The following is a 21,917-nucleotide window of genomic DNA, read 5'->3' on the forward strand; positions in this document are numbered from 1 at the left end:
GAAGAGAAATGTGTTAAGGAATGTTAATAAGTGGAATTGTAGTATAACAGCCCCACTCAAAGGGAGTGAGAGCAAAGTGACCAGGGTACCCACAAGCTGCTCCCAGCCTTCCTTCTGTGCCAAGGGACATTGTCATCTCCTGGCTTTGACAGAGATGAGGGGTGTCTGTGTACAGATTCTTCTCACATAGACTTCTGGACTCTTGTTAATTAGCCCCTACCTTCCATTTTGGAAGGCCTTTCTGGAAAGTGAGAAGAAATCCAGAGGTGCGGTAGTGGGGGGTGAGGGAACCCACACCTGCCCCCAACAGGAGCTCTGAAATGCCCTTCATTCTCCTCGGTCCCAGCCCCACCCCACCCCGCCTCCTGCAACTGTTCTCATCTCTCTGGGCTGCCCGGCACTTCAGCTGCAGAATTTGTATGCTTGTGGCCCGGTTCTTATTTGTCCCCTATCAGACTGAGGTGTCCCCAGAGGCATGGGTTGTCTGCCCCCTCAGAGGGTCTCTCAGTGGGGGTTAGACTGAGCCCGGCAGTCAGGCCAGGAGCGTTCTGTCACCTAGTCCCTCCCGACCATCAGTTGGGCCCCAGAAGAAGAAAGCCCACTTTCTCCAAGCCTTCTGGCCCCAGGAGCAGGATGGTGGGCACAGGACTCAATTCCTGACCCCTTGCCAGACCAGAGAGCCCGGTCCCCCGGAACCATGCCAGGACGGGCTCGCGTCTGGCGCCTCCCCGTACCCACCTCCAATCTGGTTCTCTTGGGAGAAGGGGAGGAGCCTGGGGCAGGGCAACTGGGTCGTTTCCCAGGGCCCAAGTCTTCTTTGTGGGGTTGGCAGACCCTGTCCTGCCCCTCAGGAGATTCCAGGAGCCAGAGTTCAGTGCTTGTCACTCTCCTTCACTTGGCTAAGCCAAGGGACAGAATTAGCTCTTTGCTTCAACTCTCAAGGCTCTCCAAGTGGCCACTGGGGGAGCGAGGAGGACACCGCCTCCCGGGAACCTGCCCAAGGCTTTTTCCCTGGTTCCTCTGGGAAAAGATCCAGAAAAAGAAAGTATCCCAGCTGAGAGGGAGGGGTAGGGTGGGACTGGGCCTGGCTGCCAGGAGCCCTTGGGGTTCTGGAAAGATGTAAAGTCTTGGTGAAGCCAAGACAGCAATTCTGTTCTCAGTGGGCCTTGGGGAGGGCTGGTTGGGCCTCCTCACCCCCAGATCCACTCAGACCCCTGGGGTCCTCCCTGCATTCCTGGCCTGCAGGCCAAGTGCAATTTCACGGAAACCTCAGGAGTTGAATCCTCTCCGAAACGCTGAGTCCAGAGATGAGCCTGCCACTCAAATTTGCTCAGAAAAGTTGGGGCTCAACAGATTGAACTCTCACTCTTTCCTCGCCTCTCCTTGCCCACTGAGCTGTGGCAGCCCCAGCCTATCTCCTGGGGCTGCCAGTGACCAGCACCTGGTCTGTGGCACCAGGACTGTGAGAGGCAGGCCACACCCAGCACACCCACCCACATTGTATTCACATGCCAAAGGGGGGCTACAGCACAGGCATGGGCCTTCCAGGCCTGACCTCTGCAGGCCAGACCCCTTCATCAGCTTCCCCCCAAAACACACTTTGGTGACACAGATCCTCAAGGACCAAAATGAAAGTGGTGTCCCCCCCAACTTGCTATGGTAAGCCAGGGAGTCAGGTAGACCTGGGTTCAAATTCTGGCTCCAGTGTTCACAAGCCCTACAAACTCGGGCATGCTATTTCCCTGCTCTGAGCCTATTTTCTCACCACTGAAGTGGTCTTTCTAATACTACCCTCCTGAAAGGTCAGTGCTTCTTTGGGGTTCTGCTTAAAACCTGGTGTGTAACACCTAGAGAGCCCCAGTCCCAGGGCTCTCCACCCTCTGCCTGAGTGTGTGTGTGTGCTAAATCACTCTAGTCGTGTCCAACTCTTTGAGACTCCATGGACTGTAGCCCGCCAGGTTCCTCTGTCCCTGGGGATTCTCCAGGCAAGAATACTGGAATGGGTTGACATGCCCTCCTCCAGGGGACCTTCCCAACCCAGGAATCGAACCCATGCCTTTTAGGGGTTGTGTCTTTTGCATTGGCAGCTGGGTTCCTTACCACTAGTGCCAGCTGGGAAGCCCATCCTTTGCCTACATTTCCATTTTTTTCCTTAAATTCCTATGGACCGCTCCTTCCACAGTGTGGCAGATTGCAGTATAGTTTAAAATCACTGACCATTCCTCCAGGGGGATTGTATGCCCAGCAGCATCCTCACTGTGCTTGACCATAAATGTGAGCAGAAGCGATGTGCCTTGTTTCCAGGCAGAAAATTTCAGAGCCAGTGCATGGGTTCCCAGGTGTGTCTACTTCTGCCCCAAGATGACATCATCCTGGAAGGAGGCTTCTGTCTTAGCTGGGGCCCCAGAGTGAAGAGGACACAGAGCAGAGCTGCATCCACCCTCTATGGACAGAGGCAATGTAACACAAGCTCTGTTGTTGGAAACCATGGACATCTGGGGCTCATATTTTGTCTGATACATATTGCAGCTCTTGAAAGTCTTTAAAGGGGTTCCTGAGAGCTGATTTTTGTCTTGACCACTGTTGGATACAGTGGATAAATAACACTTAAGATGTTAAGCTTTGCAGCTTGGCCGCTATTCGGTTGGTGCTCAATAGACAGTGGATGTGATCGTGACTTGGCATCTTTGCACACAGACCAGACTGATGACTGTTGAGCTGCAAGACTGTTCTTCCTCTCGTGTGAGTTGTGTGAAGGTGCATGCTTTGTGCGATGCTCCAGCCAGCTTCTCCACTGAATTTTTGCCTGTGATTTTCTCTGTCATCGCCTGGAACCACTGCCTGCTCCTGCCCCCCACCTGCAAGAGCTGTGTCGATGGAGGTGCCTTAGATGAGATTCCATTGTCCGCCAGTCCCCTGGCAGTAACAGAGAACACACACAGGAGGAAACTTGGGGCATCTCTCCTCCTGTCTCCTTGGCTGTCATTTTCCCCATTGCCTGAATCCACATCAAACCCCTCTGCCATCCCAGACTTCTCATTCTCCTTTGCTATTTCGCTTCTATCCCCTGCAATCAGATTGTAGACCTGGGGGCCCACAGCACCCCCTTAGCACTGGCCTTGTTGTGCTGGTGATCTTCAGAGTTTTGGCTTCTCAGCAACACTCCCCTCAACACATGCTAGGGAGACAGTAGGGGCTTGAGAAAACCTGGTTCTTCTCTCCTGAGTTGGTGGCCTGGGGGCTGGTGGGGCCATGGCAGGGCAGAGGGCATGCCTCTGTAGACTAGTTCCTGTTGGTCTTCCATAGATGCAGGTGGGAAGGCAAAGTGCCCCCCAACCCATGACTGTTGGGAGGGCCCTGAAAGAGCTGGCAAGAAACCAGTTACTCCCTACCCCCACAGGCCTGGATTTCAGTTTCTCTCCTGATCTCTGCCTTCTTCTTTTCTACTCTACCCGGGGCAGCTGGGGACCCTGAGCAGACCAATTCTCTCTGAAAGGATGGGGTGTTATGGTTGGGATTGGTCCCCTCCCCACTGCCCACCAAGGACCAGAGGTCAAAGGTTTCAAGAAAAACACTCACAAAAGCTTTCTCTCTTTATTTTATATATTCCTGCCGTTCAACCAGTTTGCACAAGCTGAGGATAAGTGAATTTTGGAGGTGAAGGAGGAGCATGTGGCCACAGACCATTCCAGAAATGGTCTATGCGCATTGCCAAGGCTGGTTAGACTTGAGAAGCGATTTAACAATAAACTCTACAGAATCAGAAATGTACAAAAGTGTCAAGGCAGCTGCTGGCTGATTTCTTGCCTCCCCATGGGGGTCAGAGTTATGCCCATCAGTCCTGTGCAAAGGTCCTGGGGCTGGCTAGGGGTCAGCCGGATTCTTCCCCAGGATAGAAGCAGTCCTGCTCACCCAGCAGAAGGGTGCTGAGGGACAGGCACGTAGGCGTGTACCCAGGTGCCCATGTCCCTTCAGGTTCCGTGGCTTTTGAGCCTGTTTCTCCATCCTGTCTTTATGTCCGCCCTTTGAAAGTGTTCATGCAGGTGTAGGTTCCTGAGAATTTGTGGATCTCCTCGAGGGCGGCCTGTGGGAGTATGCTGAGGGAGGGAGAAAGGAAACAAGAAGACGGTCAATGGGGGACCAGCGGACTGGTAGCCAAACAAGATATGTAGTTGAGTAGTGGTTCCCATAAGCTCTCTGCATCTCTTCTCTCCAACACACACCAGCTCCCCTCACAAGCCAACCCACCCACCCCTCCATGGAGGAAGGGCTTTCAAGTAAGTAGATAAATGAAACGGAAGTGAAAGTGAAAGTGTTAGTCGCTCAGTCGGGTCCAAATCTTTTCGACCCCATGGACAGTGGCCCAGCAGGCTCCTCTGTCCATGGGGATTCTTTAGGCAAGAATACTGGAGTAGGTTGCCATGCCCTCCTCCAGAGGATCTTCTGATCCAGGGATTGAATCCAGGTCTCTTGCATTGCAGGGAGATGCTTTACCGTCTGAGTCACCAGGGAAGTCCAGTATAAATAGTTTTTTACAAGGTAAAGTGTAGGTATAAACAAACTTTCAAAGCTACATTTTGAGCATTTTAGGGTCCATAATTATCTCAGAAATCTATGAACTCCAAATGCCACTTATTCAACAAATATTTACTGTGTGGGGCTGAAGAGTTAGTTACCAGGTATCACCTTCTTGTTCCCCCCACTCCATGTGTTAACTTATTTCTTAAGCAGCCACACTCTTCTCCTGATACATTTGCTACCAAAGTCTGTCCTATCTACCATTTCAAGATTCTCAGCCAAGTTTGCTTCACTCCAGAGCGGTGCCTTCCTTTAGCTGGGACCTCAGGTTTTACTTCTCACCCTTTATTTCCCTCCAGATAATAAAACACCTGCATATATTGGGTTGGCCAAAAAAGTCCATTCGGGCCCCGTACGAAAAACTCAAACGAAATTTTTGGCCAACCAGATACCTTCAGGCCTTGACCTTCAGCGTGACACAATTTCCTGCTTTGTGGGAAATTTCCCAGACTCACCTTAGGCCTTTCCCCGGGGCTCCCTATAGCCCTATGCTTCCCCAACGAGGCCTGGAGTTGTGCTTGCTATTTCCTCGTTGGGCCCTGGGTATCTCTATGGTAGATGTTTCATCTCTGATCCTGGCATCTGGCCAGAGGACCCAGCTTAGAGATGCCCTCAGTTCATCTGTGATTAGTTTGAAGGGCTCCAGCCCATCCTAGGTGCAAGATAGGAAAGGCTCATTCCAGCTGGAGTAATCGGGAAGGCTTCCTGGGGGTGGTGGCAATAGAGTGGAACTTGTGAGGATTTCTCTTGGGGGAGGTGAGAGGGGCGTGCAAGTGCAGGGAATGGGGAAGGGCTGGCCTCTGCTTTTTGTGGGAAACTAGTGGGGGACAGAACAGGAAATGTAGGCTGGGGGCTTACTGTGGACGGTGCCGAGGTGTTCTAGACAAATTAGCTTTTTTCTAGAATGTCCCCAAAACCTTCTAAGAAGCTCCCTGAGGTGGACAATCAGCTTGGCTTTGGTGCGGATCCAAGTCCCTGGACTCCTAAGGCTCATGGAGCAGCCAAGGAGCAACTCAGAGGAATAGTCAGCATGGACTGAGGGAGGCTGAGGTGGGGCTTGCCTGCCCAGCACCCCCCACCCCTCACTCACTCTGTGTCCTGGAAGGGCTCTGAATTTGGAGAAGGGATGGACTGATGTATCCCCCTGGTCCTGAGGTTATAGCAGCTACTCAGGTGCCCACTGTATCCACAGTAGCCAGAGGGGAACCTGGTTTCCTGGGGTTGGACATCTGATAAAGGCACTTGGGTATTTCACTTCCCAAAAATGCCTTTCAGGAAATGATATAAATGAACTTACAAAACAGATACAGACTTCCAGAACAAAGGGATATTTAGGAAATTTGGGATGGACATACACACACTGCTATACTTAAAATGGATAACCAACAAGGTCTTACTGTACAGCACAGGGAACTCTGCTTAGTGTTATGAGGCAGCCTGGATGGGAGGGGAGTTTGGATGCGTGTATGTGTACGGCTGAGTCCCTTTGCTGTCCACCTGAAACTACCACAGCATTGTTCATAGGCTACGTGTGCGTGCGTGCTAAGTTGATTCTGTTGTGTCTGACTCTTTGCAACACTATGGTCTATAGAACACCACGCTCTTCTGTCCACGGGATTCTTCAGGCAAGAATACTAGAGTGGGTTGCCAAGCCCTCCTCCAGGAGAATCTTCCTGACCCAGGAATTGAACCTGCATCTCTTACATCTCCTGCACTGGCAGGTGGTTCTTTACCACTAGGGCCACCTGGGAAGCCTGTTCATTGGCTATACTCCAATATAAAATAAAAAGTTAAAAAGAAAAAGAAAGAAAAGGCCTTTCAGGTCAGAGGGGTTCAGTCAGCTGGGGGCTGGGGACCCAGAGGAGCCAGGAGTCCGGGGCCACTCGGGGCTCCAGGGTGGAAGCTCTCTCTGCAGCAGGAGAGGCTCATGAAAGCTGTGCTGAATGGGGCATGTGGAATGGCCTGTTTCATGTGGGACTGGGACAGGAAGAGTTTTCTGCCCAGAGTCTGGAAAGTTCTAGAACGTGATGCTGGGCAAATTCTGGGGGAGCAAGTTCTCTGTAAAGCCCACCTCCCAAGGTGGTCTCCCTGGTAAATCCCACCTAGTGAGCACTGTGATGTTTCTATGACTCTCAAGCCTTAGGCAAGGAGATTCCTGTCTTCCCTGTTAGGGTAAACTCCCTGAAGGCTGGGGCCAAGATTTAGTCTCTAGACTGGCACTTCTCAAAGTGTTGCCCAGGAACCCTTGGGCGTTCAGAGATCTCTGTAAGTGCAAACTACTTTTATTATAGAACTGTGGTCGGATTCGACTTTTTTAATGCTCATTCTCTCATAAGTGTACAATGGAGTTTTCTGGAGGCTACATGACATGTGACATCACAAAAGCTGAAAATCAGAAGCAGATACAAGTATCCATTTGTCTTCAATTAAGTCAGATAATAAAAAGCTTTGCAAAAATGTAAAACAATGCCATTCTTTTTACTCTATTCTTTTTTTTTTGAAAATATGCTTACTTTTCACAAAAATATTGTTTATGTTAACACCAAATGGATTTTTTATTGCTATATATAAATGAATACATGTATAAATCCCATACTTTTCCCCCTCAGTTTTAATTCCTAAAACAATAGATACAACTCACATAAATAAAAATACTTTAGGTTCTTCAACAATTTTTAAAATTGTAAAGGATTTTTGAGAGCAACAAGGTTGACTACCCTAATCTGTAGTAAGGATGTGTGTGTTCAGTTATTCAGTCGAGTCCAACTCTTTGCGGCCCCATGGACTGCAGCCCGCCATGGAATTCTCCAGGCAAGAATACTGGAGTGGGTTGCCATGCCCTCCTCCAGGAGATCTTCCTGACCAAGGAATCAAACCTATATCTCTTACGTCCCCTGCATTAGACGGGCGGGTTCTTTACCACTAGTGCCACCTGGGAAACCTATATTAAGGATAATAACTCCATGACCCATATACCACGACTCTCACTTTCACACCCACAGCAGATATGACTAATCGATCATGTGGGTTCTTTCTCTAGTCTGAGGCCTCTTCCCCACCAAGGTCCCCTGGGAGGAGGGGACACAGCCCACAGGAGCCTGATTCTGAGCTTCCGCCCCCAGCCCTGTACCTTTTCAAGATAATGAGGGCGTGCATCGTCCACGGCAACAGGAGGAGGGCCTGGTTAAGCTGCACGGCTTCCACTGTCCTCCGGGCCACTGTCTCCGGCTTCAGTGGGGGGAAGAGGTTGGGGAACCTGCATGCAGGAAGAGACAGTGTGAGTTTCTCCTGAAAAGCAAGTGCTACTGCTAAACCCCCTCCCTACCCCCCGTCTCCATTTCTGTCTCTAACATGTCTGTCCATGGGATTCTCCAGGCAAGAATACTGGAGTGGGTTGCCATGCCCTCTTCCAGGGGATCTTCCCAACCCAGGGAGCAAACCCAGGTCTCCCGCACTGCAGGCAGATTCTTTGCTGTCTGAGCCACCGGGAAAGCCCAAGAATACTGAAGTGGGTAACCTACCCCTTCTTTAGGGGATCATTCCCGACCCAGGAATCGAACCGGGGTCTCCTGCATTGCAGGGAGATTCTTTACCAGCCTGAGCTACCAGGGAAGCCCCTTCTCTAACATGTCAGGGTCACCCCTTTGGCTTCTCCTGTGTGGGGAGACTTGAGACCTGTTTGAAATACTCTCCTTGCTTTCCTGCTGCCCCAGACGCATCAGGAGTTCCCAATCCCCTCTCTCCTCCCAGCTGGTCTCCTCCTGCCCACCCGTACCCTGGGACTGGTTCTCAGAGCACGGCAGAGAGCTCCCTCAAACCTCACCCACACCCTGTCACTGCTCTGTTTGAGCCCTCCCAGGGCCCCCAAAGCTGTCTTCAGCCCTACTTCTCTGGGCCCACCTCTCCTCCTCTGCCCAGCGATCCTGGCCAATCTTCTCTCTTAAGATCCTTCCCATCCCAGCCATCCCGTCAGCAAGGCTCCCTCCTTTCGTCCACTCAGAGTGGCCTCTGATCTTGTCCCCCTGATAATTGCCTTGACTGAATGTACCCCATCGAGAAAGGCCTGTCTCTCCTCCTCCACCCTTGAATTCCCCAAGGGCAGAGGTCTGGTGGGTCTTGCTCCTTGCTATCTGCCCTGAGTGCAGCGTCGGGACATCGTAGATGCTTAATAAATGCTTGCTGAGTGGGTGGACATTGAATGACATGACATTCCCCGGGTGTGTCCTGTGCATCCTGTGCAGAGACAGGAGCTCTACCCCACTTGCTGGTTCACTCCCTCAGCCCTTGATTTATGGATACACTCACTAATCCATTCAAACAGCTACAGACCAGTCTCATGGGGTTGATAAATAAATGAATGGCTGAATAAGCAAGCATCAGGGGCTTCTTATGATTGTTCAGAAACATCAGACCTGAGACCCCTAACAGTAGTGATGCTCCCTAAGTGCCAGACCTGTGCTGAGCAATCAACAGGTATTGACAACTGACAGAGAAGAAAGCTGGGGCTCTGTGGAGCTGGTTGGGACCTGGAGATTCAAACCAAGCCCCCAGAAGCCCCAGGCAAGTGCCCTGCTTGCTGCTTGTCCCATCTCTCCTGGGCCTATAGGTGCAGGGCTGCTGGTGCTGCTGGCTTTGATCTCAGTCCCACAAAGCGTGCTGCTCCAGCACCAGGAGGACTGAGAGTGATAAGCCAATTTCTATCCATGTGGCCTTGGGCAAGTACCTTCGCTTCTCAGTCTCAGTTCCCCCATCTGGGAAATGGGCTTAAGAGCTCTCACAAGCTTGCAGAGGGCCACATGCAACAGCATTTGTAAAGTGTCTGGTGGCTCAAACATAGAAAAAAAATAAGTAAATAGCAATTTACAAACAACAGCACTCACCTATATGGTCACTTTTTTTTTTTTTAATATTTATTTTTTGGGCTGTGCCGGGTTGTAGGTGAGACCATGTGGGATCTTCCATCTTTAGTTTCAGCATGCGTGATCTAGTTCCCTGACCAGGGATTGAGCCTGGGTCTCCTGCATTGGGAGTACAGAGTCTTAGCCACTGCACCACCAGGGAAGTCCCTGTTATGGCTGCTCTTGCCAGAAAATCCATCAATTTTGTCCTAAGCAACTGTCTCCAACCCTCCACCCTGAGAAGTTGTTAAACATGGTTGGAGAGGAAGCCAATGCTTTTTTTTTTTTTTAATTTCCTTTCAAGAAACAGGGCTTTCCTTGTGACTCAGACAGTAAAGAATCTGCCTGCAATGCAGAAAACCCAGGTTCGATTCCTGGGTTGGGGAGATTCCCTAGAGAAGAGAATGGCTACCCACTCCAGTATCCTTGCCTGGAAAATTCTATGAACAAAGAAGCCTGGCAGTTTACAGTGCAAGGAGTTGCAAAGAGTCAGACATGACTGAGCAACTAACCGGCACAAACTAGGTACAAATTAGACTTTTACTGCTCTTCTCCTAAGCCCTCTGGAGAAGGCAATGGCACCCCACTCCAGTACTCTTGCCTGGAAAATCCCATGGATGGAGGAGCCTGGTAGGCTACAGTCCATGGGGTTGCAAAGAGTCGGACACGACTGAGCGACTACACTTTCACTTTTCACTCTCATGCATTGGAAAAAGAAATGGCAACCCACTCCAGTATTCTTGCCTGGAGAATCCCAGGGACAGAGAAGCCTGGTGGGCTGCCATCTATGGGGTCGCACAGGGTCGGACACGACTGAAGCGACTTAGCAGCAGCAGCAGCAGCAGCCTAAGCCGTCAGGGCTCACCTGCAGTCCACAGGTAATGAAGCTTCACCTAGTGCTTCCTACTTGCCAGCCAACTAGTTGATTCACACATGGGAGCTCATCTAGCCTTCGAAGTCAGGGTATCACCATCAATCCTTTCTCATGGACTAGGAAACCAAGGCACAGGAAAACTAAGTAACTTGCCTGAGGTCACACAAAGCTGGGGTTACATGCTAAATCGCTTCAGTCATGTCCGACTCTTTGCCCACCAGGCTCCCCTGTCCATGAGATTTCCCAGCAAGAATATTGGAGTGGGTTGCCATGCCCTCTTCCAGGGGATCTTCCTGACCCAGGGATCGAACCCGCATCCCTTACGTCTCCTGCATTGGCAGGCAGGTTCTTTACCACTAGCACTACCTGTCTCTGCAGTTTGGGCCCACACTCTGAACCACTGTGGAAAAATGACTTGAGAGAAGCCTTGGATTTCCTTCTTAAAGTGATGGAGAGGAAACCTTGCCAGAAGGCAAACCAGGCACAGGAATGCGAGGTCTGTGAAAGTCCTGCTCACTTCTGTGCTCAAGGCACCCAGTTAGAACCATGGATCACTGTGGCTGCATTTCCATCCAGTATGCATTTATTGTTTGTTTCCCTGGCAGCTCAGCTGGTAAAGAATCCACATGCAGTGCAGAAGACCTGAGTTTGATCTGTGGGTTGGGAAGATCCCCTGGAGAAGGGAACTGCTACCCACTCCAGTATTCTGGCCTGGAGAATTCCATGGACTGTATAATCCACGGGGTCTCAAACAGTTGGACAGGACTGAATGACTTTCACTTTCACATATTTATTGAGCACTTCCTGTATGCTCAGATGAGAAGACACTAAACCAAGACACTGTAGGGGTAAAAAACAATATGGAACATTCATAGTCATTATTTCAGCATCCTCTAAATTCAGAATCTATGATAATTTGCGTGTAAGTGAGGTGGAAATTAGGCTTCCCTGGTAGCTCAGTTGGTAAAGAATCTCCCTGCAATGCCGGAGACCCCTGTTTGATTCCTGGGTCAGGAATGATCCCCTGGAGAAGGGATGGTTTACCCACTCCAGTATTCTTGGGCTTCCCTGTTGGCTCAGACGGTAAAGAATCTGCCTGCAATGCAGGAGACCTGGGTTTGCTCCCTGGGTTGGGAAGATCCCCTGGAGGAGGGCATGGCAACCTAGGTATTCTTGCCTGGAGAATCCCCAGGGACAGAGGATCCTGGCAGGCAAAGAGTCGGACACAACTGAGCAACTAAGCACAGCACAGCACATAACAACTAAAGTCTGCTAGAAAGATTAATAGCAGATGCACTTATGAAGATGTTTATTGTTAGAAAAAATAATAATACTGAGCATCTCATATGCCCCAGGCTTTGCACTAGATACATTACATGTGTTATTTCTAATTCTCCCAATGATCCAACAAGGTAAATATGATTGCCACTGTTTGAGAGATGAGCAAAGTAAACCTCAGACTGGTAACAAAACTGGTTCAAGCTTTCACCACCATATAGGAGCTGAGGCGAAATTCAAAATCAGGTTTTTCTTTTTAAATTTTATTGAAGTATAGTTGATTTACAATGTTGTGTTAATTTCTTATATACAGCTAAGTGACTCATTTAGTCGTGTCTGACTCTTTGCAACCCCACGGACTGTAGCCTGCCAGGCTCTTCTGTGCACAGAATCCTCCGAATAGTGGAGTGGGTTGCCATTCCCTTCTCCAAGGGCTCTTCCCCACTCAGGGATCAAACCTGGGTCTCTTGTACTGCAAGCAGATTCTTTACTGTCTGAGCCACCAGGGAAGCCCTAAGTGACTCAGTTACACACACACACACACACACACACACACACACATATTCTTTTCCATTATGTTTTTTATGGGATATTGAACATAGTTCCCCGTGCTATACAGTACATTATTTATCCATTCTATATATAACAGCTTGCCTCTGCTAATCCCAAACTCCTACTTCTTCCCTCCCCTCCCCTCCTCCCCCTTGGCAATCAGAAGTCTGTTCTGTATGTCTCTGAGTCCACAAAGCCAGGTGTTTTGATCCTTGCTTAGCAAAACCACCCCTAGTGATAATCACTAAGGTGTTCTGAGTGATCCCCACACCCCATGAATGTACTGTGCTACATACATGCCTTCCACGATCTCATGCAATTCTCACAACGACCCCTCCCTGCTATCCTCATCTTTGGAAGAGGATGATGCATGTAATTTAGAAGGCAAAATTATCATTATATGCTACTTAGCAAAAAAACAAGGAAGACAGTTTTTGGATGACTCCCCATTTTCATTTACCTATAACCTTGTGTCCCTTCATAAGCCCACATCAGTGTAGCACCATTTACTGGGCGCTTACAATGTAGCACATAGGGTATTGTGTGCTAGACCCCATTTTATTCTTATCACAGACTCCTACTCCCATCATCCCATTCTACAGATTAACAGAGGGTGGTGTAGGAACTAACCAGACCCAAGGTCACACACATCCTGGGGGTCTGGCTCCAAAGTACAAGCTCTAAACCAGTGGTACCCATTTCCTGTTGATTTAATTGGTCTGGAGGAGGGGTGGTTGGGCTTCGGTATTTCTTTAAACTAAGCTATAACTTATATACAATAAAAGGCATAAATCTTAAGCGTCCAGCATGATCAGTTTTCACCTGTGTAACCCCTACTCAATTCAAGAAGAGAGAACATTGTTACAAGCCTAGAAGCTTCCCTGGTGCTCCCTGCCAGCTGTGTCCTCACTCCTCTAGGAGGGCACTGTTCTGACTTCCATCACCTCCGCCCAGCTTTGCCTTCTCTAGAACTTCAGAAAAATTGAACCATGCAAAATGCACTCTTGTGTCTCTTGTTTCTTTCATTCAACATAATGCTTTGGAGATTCATCCATATTGTTTGTGTAATTAATACTTTACACCCTTTTTATAGTTGGGTGAGTATTCCATTGCATGCGTTTGGCATGGGTACTCTGTGAAGCCCCTGACCTGAGAAGCAGGACCCTAAACCACTATAGAACCCCACTGCCTTGCAGATGGAGACTCAGATATGAGACCAAAAAGCCAGGGAAAAAGCACTTCTGGGTTATTTTAAAATTTTGTCTCTCTGGGTATAATGAGTCCCCTCATCCAATCGACTAGAGGGACTTGGCTCGGAGACAGGGTCCCCTGCCACTGACCTGACCCTCATGCCCTGGAACATCTCAGTGCTGGTGTGGAAGGGCAGCACGGTGGTGGCGCTGACGCCCGGACAGTCCAGCAGCCCCAGGGTCAGGCTCTCCATGAAGGCGAAGGCTGAGGCTTTGGACGTGCAGTAGTCGATGGCGCCGGGGATGGCAGAGAGGGCCAACACGGAGTTCAGACACACGATGTGGCCGTTCTGTAGCTCCAGCATCCGCGGCAAGAAGGCCTTGGTGGTCTGAGGGTGGATGGGGAGGTTAGTGTGCGGCAGACACAGCTTCCAACAGCCCCTCAACTTCCTCTCTTGGGGAGAACAGACTACCCTTGACACAGGCACCCCTCCAGTCACTGAGTTTTCCTACGATGGGGAGGTGATGAGGTGGAGGCCGAGGGCACTGACTCCCACATTTCAGAAAGTCCAGATGACTCCATTGAGTCATGACATGATGAGTCCAGATGACATTCTTCTTGTCCAGCCACCCTCTAGACCCAAGCCCAAGCCCTGGTAAGCCTCTCCCCACTCCAGGCTCCCTGGAAGGGAAGAAGATGTCATTGACACGCCCAACACCGGCTCTGGCTCAGGACAACTGTACCCAGAACTGGCCCAGGGTGTTGATGTGCTGGGACTTGAGAAGGGCATCATCATCGCTGTCCATCAGGCTCTTCCCATGGACCACGGCGGCGTTGTTCACCAGGATGGTGATGTCACCCACCTGTGGGCAAGAAGGGGCCACGGGGCCATTAGGGCAGCCAGCCCCAGTGGCCTGTACCTGGAAAGGAGGGACCTGGCCCTGGGCAGCCACATCGCCTCTCTGAGCATCAGTCTTGATTTGTAAGATGGGGCTAATAACCATACCAGGGTTGCTCTGGGGATCAGAAATAATTTATGGCACATAATATACCTGTCACAGAGCACACCTATAATAAATGAGGTTATTGTGACATAAACATAGTTAACATTTGCCGTGTGCCAGATATCTAATGGGGTGGTTTCTGCTCTCTCAGACCTCACTGATACACTCAGTCTAACTAGATGTCTGGAGTCGGGGGGATTTTCCCAGATGACCAAGAGACATTTGCACCCCACCCCCCACCACCCTACTACCCCTAGGACAGACACTCACGGGCTTAAACTTCCAAAGGGGACAACAGGTGATTTAGTCAGTCTATGTCCCTAGTCTCTGCTCTCTGCAACACACACACACACACACACACACACACACAACTTGGACCAGCTTCACAGGAGAGTCCTCTGAGATGCCCTGCAAACAGCCATTCCACCATAAGCAAAGCTGTCTCCCAAGCCCTGTGAGACTGTCCCCTTTGGCTAGGATTCCGACAGAGCTGAGGCCAGCGCCTCCCAGGCCGCTCACCTTCTCCCGCACAGCTTTGGCTGTCTGGTACACCTCTTCCCGGTTGCCCACATCACAGATGAAGTAGTGGCACTCGGTGCCCATCTGCCGAATCTCTTCTGTCGTCTCCTTCAGGCATTTCTCAGTCCGGCCCCACAGAACGATCTGGAAGGAGGACAGTGATGCTGAACAGGTGATTGCTAAGGAAGCCATCAGAAATTCAGTACGTAAAGCAATTTGCCCCATGACTGCCACGATTCCATTTGAAAAGAGTGTGCAAAGTCACAATATGACTTTTTAAAGGGAGGTCGCCTACTCTAGAGGGAACCAAGAGTTTCTGAGCCCACTGCTGCCCCCCTGATGGATGTATGGTCCACAAGTCTTCCCTTTTTAAAATGTATCATGCTTTTGGCTGTGCTGGGTCTTCACTGCTGCGTGCAGGCTTTGTCTAGCTGTGGGAGCTCGGGCCACTCCTCACCGCAGTGTGGGGCTCCTCCCTGCAGTGGCTTCCCTTGTTCCAGAGCATGGGCTCCAGCAGTTGTGGCTCCCGGGCTCCCAGGCACAGCCTCAATAGTTGTGGCCCTCGGGCTTAGATGGGGCTTCCATGGTGGCTCAGACGGTAAAGAATCTGTCTGCAGTATGGGAGACTGGAGTTTGATCCCTGGGTCAGGAAGATCCCCTGGAGAAGAGAATGGAACGGCAAATCCACTCCAGTGTTCTCACCTGCAAAATCCCACAGAGGAGCCTGGCGGGCTGTAGTCCATAGGGTCACAATGAGTTAGACACGACTGAGCAGCTAACACTTCCACTTTTCACAGGCTTAGTTGCTCTACAGCATGTGGGATCTTCCCAGACCAGGGATGGAACCCGTGTCCCTTGCATTGGCAGGCAGATTCTTAACCACTAGACCACCAGGGAAGTCCTTCATAAGGGACTTTCTTTCTTATGTATTCCTTCCAGGATGACATCTCCTGCCGGCCCCATTCAAGTGATCCTATCCAGTTAAATGTAGCAGCAGAGTTCTTCCTGTACAATGTTCCAGAATGCTTTCAGCTAGGAGCAAGCTGGTCTTCTCACCTGAGGTCTAGAGCCTGGTGGGTGAACGGACTGCAAGGTTCTGGCTGTAAGGTGCCAGGAAACTAAGCAAGGCCTTCCCTCTACCCAGCTGTGGCCCCAGGTGGAAGGAGGGTGGGGAAGAGAGCCAGCCAAGAAAGAAACACGACCTCACCCCACAGGTAATAAACGTGGGACTCATTATGCCAGGAGATGACCCTGGCAGGACCAAGACATGAATTCTTAAAGGGAGTTGGACAAATTTATGAATGGCTGGCCATAAAAGGCTCAGAAGAAAGGGTGGGCTGTTTCTCAACCCTGACCTACAGGAGAATGACATTCCTTTCCATGACACGTCGTTGAGTCGAGAGAGGCCCCTGTTGGTAAAACAGGGCTCAGTGACAGGGAACTAAGAATCCTAAGACCCAGTGTAATCAGCACAAAGGCAGAAAGGCTGGGGGCTGGAGAGAATCAGAGAAAGGAAGAGATAAAAGGCTCCTTGGGGATTAATCTAATGGGTTTCTATTTTTGTTTCTTCTCTTTAAAATTATCAATGAAATTCCTCCTTTAAAAATAGAACCCAACACGGAAACCTCATGTGTGAAACCAGTAAAAGGAATAAATTACACATCCAACTCCATGTTTTCTTACTTGAAAAGCCACACATGAGAGCAAAAAGGCTGAGCTGGAAAGGTGAACATTTTCAAGTGGGTGATGGACGTAACTTGAGTCACACCAGACCAGAATCTATTTGCTCTGCAACTTGGTACGGAGGAAAGTCACACAGACAAGTAGTCGTTGGTGATAACAGTTTATCAACTGTTTACCTTGAAATATCAGAACATTCACAATACCACACAGGGTGCAAAATGGCTGCAACTGGTGGGATACAGAGATGTGTTGATGGGTCCCATGGATTCGAGTTTTTTATTAGAGTTTTTAATATATATATATATTTATTTATTTGGCTGTGCTGGGTCTTAGTTGTGGCACTTGAGAACTTTAGTTGCAGCATGTGGGGTCTAGTTCCCTACTCAGGGATTGAACACAGGCCTCATGCATTGGAAGCACGGAGTCTTAGCCACTGGACCACCAGGGAAGTCCCCTTTATTAGAGTTTTTAAAACTTTCGAAATATTTCTTGAAGGAGAATAAGGGTGTTCTTTCTATTCCTGCAACATCTCTGGGAAAGCCCAGTTTGAAAACCACACCTTGTCCAACCGCTTTATTTATTTTAATTGAAGTCTTGAAATACGGGAAGGGCTTTACGAGGGAGAATTCCATCAGCCACCCTCCACGATGACAAAAGTCCTCCAAGAGCAAACAGACCGCAATTAGACAGGCTCCAAAGGACATTTTCTTGTCTGTTGAACTAAAAACAGACTTAAAATATGTTCCTCCAGGAAAGGCTGGAGAGATTTCCTTCATGAAGAAGAAAGAGATCAACTGTTCAGTGTGTTCAATCATCTTCCATCATGTCAGACCTCACCACCGTCTTGTAGTCACTGTCATCCTAGTTTCCTCCCATCCTCCCTTGTCACCCCATCCATCTGTCCATCCATCCTTCCTCACATTCATCCACCCACTCACCCATCCATCCACCCACCCACCCACCCACCCATCCTTTCTTCTTTCTACTCACCCCGTGCCACCCCACTCCATCCATCCATCTAATTTCTGAGCATGTCAGACTGAGGCGGAAGAAACCCTTGGCCTCCTTTCTTCTGCTCTGGTCCCTGCCTAACGCCCTCCCACATCCAGCTTGTCTGGGGAACAGGACCTGGGGGCTTGCACAGTTCCCTAGTGTCTAGCTGAGGACAAGAGTGGTGCTTCTGGGACTCTGAGAACTTCTGGACTAGTTGGCAGGGCAAGGAAACTCAAAGCAGGGATGTGTATGAGTTAGAAGGTGCAGGGGTCCAGACACCTGGGAGTACAAGGAAACCAGCAGAGAGAGAGAGAGCCAGGGAGGCAGCACTGTCTGCATGGCTGGAAGGGCAACCTGGAGAGGAAAACAGGGACTTGACTGAAGGAGGTGAAGCAAAGGCTGTGCCCCACTGTCTTCCATGCGTGGGGGGACACACCCAGGTGGGATGCTGAGGTTTGGCCATTTCTTTTCAGGGGTCTGCTGAGGATGCCCCTGGTGGGTTGGGAGACTGGCCTCCTCATGTTCAGAGCCCCCATCTCTGACAGAGAGCTGGGAGGGGTTTACTTTCTGTCCTCCTCAACCCCATCCCTCTGAGCCAGGAGCTCCCTGAGGGCCTAGATTCTGCCTTGGTCATTTCATATCTCAGTGTCCGGCAACGCAAGTGCTATTTGTTGAGCGAATGAATGAAAGTTCAGGGCCGCAGGTAGGAAGGGTTGCAAGGTGGTTAAGCAGCCTCTCTGAGGCTGAGATGAGCCCAGCTCCCTTGATTGAGCTGTTTAGGGTTCCAGAAGATTCTACCCACCAGCTACTTAGACCAAGAGTCAGCGAGACCTGGGGTTCCACTCAGAACCACCCTGGACGGAGCTGTGAGCTGAGGCCCAGGCCAGTGTGTGGCCCCTTGCTGCGTGTCTCTGTGCAGGTCTGACTGAATGTGTCTCTCTCTGCATGGGTTGTGTGTGCAGCCTCTGCACTGCTAGGTGCTTCCTTGGGCCCACGGTAGATGCTCAGAGTTCCTGGAAAGCCAGTGACTTTTAAAAATATATATTGTTTTTTGTTTATGAACAAATTAAAAGAAGTCCAGAAGGCAGTGGGGGCACCTGAGCTGCTGACTTGCTTACAAAGGAAGCCTGTGGACAGGAATGGGTGCAACCAGACTTCAAGCTTAGAGACCCTTCTCTCCCACCCACCTTAGGGCCCTCTTGGCCTAAAATCACTGGTCCCAACCTTCTTTGACAGCAATTCTGCCCAGGGCAAGTTGCTGTGGTGGGGATAGTGTGGGGCAAGAAATCCCATCCCCACAGGTAAGGCCGGGGCTGCAGAAGGCCCAGGGCAGAAAGAGAGGAAAGGGGACAGGGACCCTCCAAGCTGAATGATTGGTCAAGATTTGATGGGCTGACCATCAGGCCATCAGGCTGGGCATGTTGCCATCTTAGGACCCAGGCTCATCTCCATGGTGATGGGGAGGCCAGGGCTGGTCACCCTGATGGACATTTCAAGTAACTGAGCCACTGGGAGTGGGAAGGACAGGGGTTCTTCCTGGGCAGGTGCTGCCCAGTGGGCGCATGGCAGCTGCTCCCTCCTCCTCCTCCAGTCCCTGCTGGGACCCCTGTGGGACCCCAGAGTCACAGACCGGGAACCTGGCAGGCACAGTTCAGTGGCTGGCCCAGGTGGTTCCTTACCAGAGTCACCAGGGGTGACCCCAGGCACCTAACAGGACAGGAGTCCCACCAGGTGCCTGAATGAGACCAAGGCCTGGGCAGGAGGTCTGAGGGGAGTGTGGGGTAAGCCGCCTGGGGGTGGGGCAGATTTATGAGCCCTGGGAACCCAACACGGCCTCCTCTTAATTAACTTCCAGGACAGAGAGCAACTGGGGAGGGTCAGCAGCCCAGGATTTACTCCTAAGCCGGGTTTACAAAATAAGAGCTCAGAGAGGCTCGACACCTTCTGGCCTCCCCTCCCCTCGGGGCAAAAGGCTAGCTTCTGTCCTGGAGACGAGGCGGGAAGCGGGGTGAAGACCCTTGGCCTTCTAGGCCTCAGGGTCCTGCCCTCCTCTCCCTCAGCACTGCCCTTACAGTGAGGCTGAAACCCCCCAGCAGCCCCCAAAGCTGACGGCTACCATGATCCATTTTTTATGGCCGAGAATACTGGCTCAAAGGTGCTAAGGTAGCTTGTCCAAAGTCATACCCAGCGAGTGGTGGGGGCAGGATTTGAACCCAGAGCCTTTGTCCTCTGCAGATGCACCCCTGAAACCCAAGGCATGGGGTGGGGGGAGGTTTCTGAGCTTTGAAAGTTCTGCTCCCAAATCCCATGTGTCCTCATACCGGTGTTTCTTCCCACCCAGCCCTCAGCTTCGTCTCCCTCGACGTCCACACCCCATGAGTCTGCTCACCAGGACTGCACGGAGGGCCTGCTGAGGGCTGGGCGCTGTGCCCTCAAGGGGGTTAACAGAGCAAATCAGACACGGTCCCTGTCTCAAGGAGACAGCTAGGAAATGAGAAAGCAGTTGGACACAAAGTGCCATGAGTGGGAAAAAGAATAAGGTGAGAACTTGATGCTAAGATATTGGCTTTTTTTTTTTTTTTTTTTTTTACCATTCTCAAGTAAACTTTCTAACAAGTGGAAAGCAGATGCCCATGAGAATCTAGATGTTTTAATAAAAAGATTCAGGACTTCCCTGGTGGGGCAGTGGTTAAGAATCCACCTGCTAGTAGAGGGGACGATGGGTTCAAACCCTGGTCTGGGAAGACTCCACATGCCATAGGGCAAGAAAGTCTGTGTGTCACAACTACTGACCCGCATGTCCTAGAGCTGGTGTTCTGCAACAAGAGAAGCCACTACAACGAGAAGCCAGAGGATTGCAACTAGAGTGTAGCCCCCGCTCACCTCAACTAGAGAAAGCCCAGGCAGCAACAAAGACCGACCCAGTACAAAAAAAACCAAGAGATCCATGTCAGTTTCTAATGTATTCATGAATTATAATAAAGATGACTATATATTTACATTTTAAAAAATAAAAGAGGGAACGTCATTTAAATTGGGGCATTTCTGAGGTTGCTGTATTATGCCCGTTGTATATCTAAGGCAACTGCAACTCAGAGAGGCTAAGTAAGTGATCTGAGGTCACACAGGAATCAACAGGACAGAGCTGGGATTTGAGCTGAGGTTTTTCACCACCATTCCCTGTCCCAGTAGGAGAAAAGCTATTTCTTCTCTTCATGTGGTCTCATGGGGATTAAGCATGCAGAAACTGGCAGCCACCGAGCCATTCTCTATTTCCCATGGAGAAGCGCTGAGAAAGTCACAGCACTGCCCCTTGATACACTGTCTTCTGCAGCCAATAGAATGAAGAGAGTTCACACCATGGAGAAATGGTCAGGATTAAAGGCTGCAGAATTACCACCCACATAGGATAATCTCATCTCTAAAAACATAACAAGTTGATGGACATCACCAGGCTACCTAGGAACAGGGGTGGTCTTGGGTAGGACCTTAGGTTTACTTCTTTGTGCTTGTCTATCTAATGCTTCTAAAAGACAAATATCATCATTTATGATCTCCAAAAAAGGAGGACAGAAAAACAGCTTTCCCATACATCATTTCCGAAACAGGCCATTTCACACAAGTGACTCAGCACAGCTTGTCCAACCTCTTCTGGGCTCCCATCCAGTGTGAGGTGACTATTTGCATGTCTCTTCCCAGTGCTGAGTGAATACACGAGGCTGCAGTGAACACCTTACACTCACTCATTCTGCACTGTGTGCTGTCTCTCCATTTCACATCTGCGTAGAATCTCTTGGAGGGCAGGAACTAAATCTCACCTATCCTGGGTTCCCTGAGACCCTACCTAGTGTGCAGCACAGACTGTTTTAAATGCCAAGGCTGCTTGTGAAATCCTATTCATCCTGCAGAACCTGCCTGAATGGCCCCTCAAATCTGAAGTTCCCTGGCTCTCTTTCCATCATCCCGACAACAATAACAACACCACTATACACTGGCTAACAGCTATTGAGCATTTTTCATGAACCAGATACTGTGCTGAGTACATCCAAATGTTTCCTCCTTTCATTCCCATAATCCCACTTGGAGGTAAGATTTCTCTCCCCCTTCTACAGGTGAAGTGAAGACAGGTAAAATTACTTGCCCAAGGTTATACTACTTATAAACAGTGGCACAGGTGACTCAGAACTCATGTTCCTGATGTTTTCAAACTGTGGTGCTGGAGAAGACTCTTGAGAATCGCTTGGAAAGTAAGGAGATCAAACCAGTCAATCCTAAAGGAAATCAACCCTGAATATTCATTGGAAGGCCTGATGCTAAAGCTCCAATACTTGGGCCACCTGATTTGAA

General features: G+C 50.1%; 1 protein-coding gene across 2 annotated transcripts in view; it reads right to left on the minus strand.

Moving 5' to 3' along the window:
• Positions 1-3,580: 3,580 nt before the first annotated feature.
• The window catches only part of DHRS3 (dehydrogenase/reductase 3), a 50,444-nt gene continuing 32,107 nt past the window's right edge, over positions 3,581-21,917 (minus strand). For both annotated transcript variants that reach the window (XM_040263475.1, XM_040263476.1), the window contains exons 2-6: positions 14,895-15,038; positions 14,115-14,234; positions 13,521-13,759; positions 7,709-7,834; positions 3,581-4,097 (exon numbers count right to left, since the gene is read on the minus strand). In XM_040263475.1, the coding sequence (XP_040119409.1) occupies positions 4,013-4,097; positions 7,709-7,834; positions 13,521-13,759; positions 14,115-14,234; positions 14,895-15,038 (714 nt within the window). In that variant the 3' untranslated portion in view covers positions 3,581-4,012. The remainder of the gene's footprint in view (positions 4,098-7,708; positions 7,835-13,520; positions 13,760-14,114; positions 14,235-14,894; positions 15,039-21,917) is intronic.

This window comes from Oryx dammah, unplaced genomic scaffold (assembly GCF_014754425.2).
Source record: "Oryx dammah isolate SB20612 unplaced genomic scaffold, SCBI_Odam_1.1 HiC_scaffold_21, whole genome shotgun sequence".
Lineage (NCBI taxonomy): Eukaryota > Metazoa > Chordata > Mammalia > Artiodactyla > Bovidae > Oryx > Oryx dammah.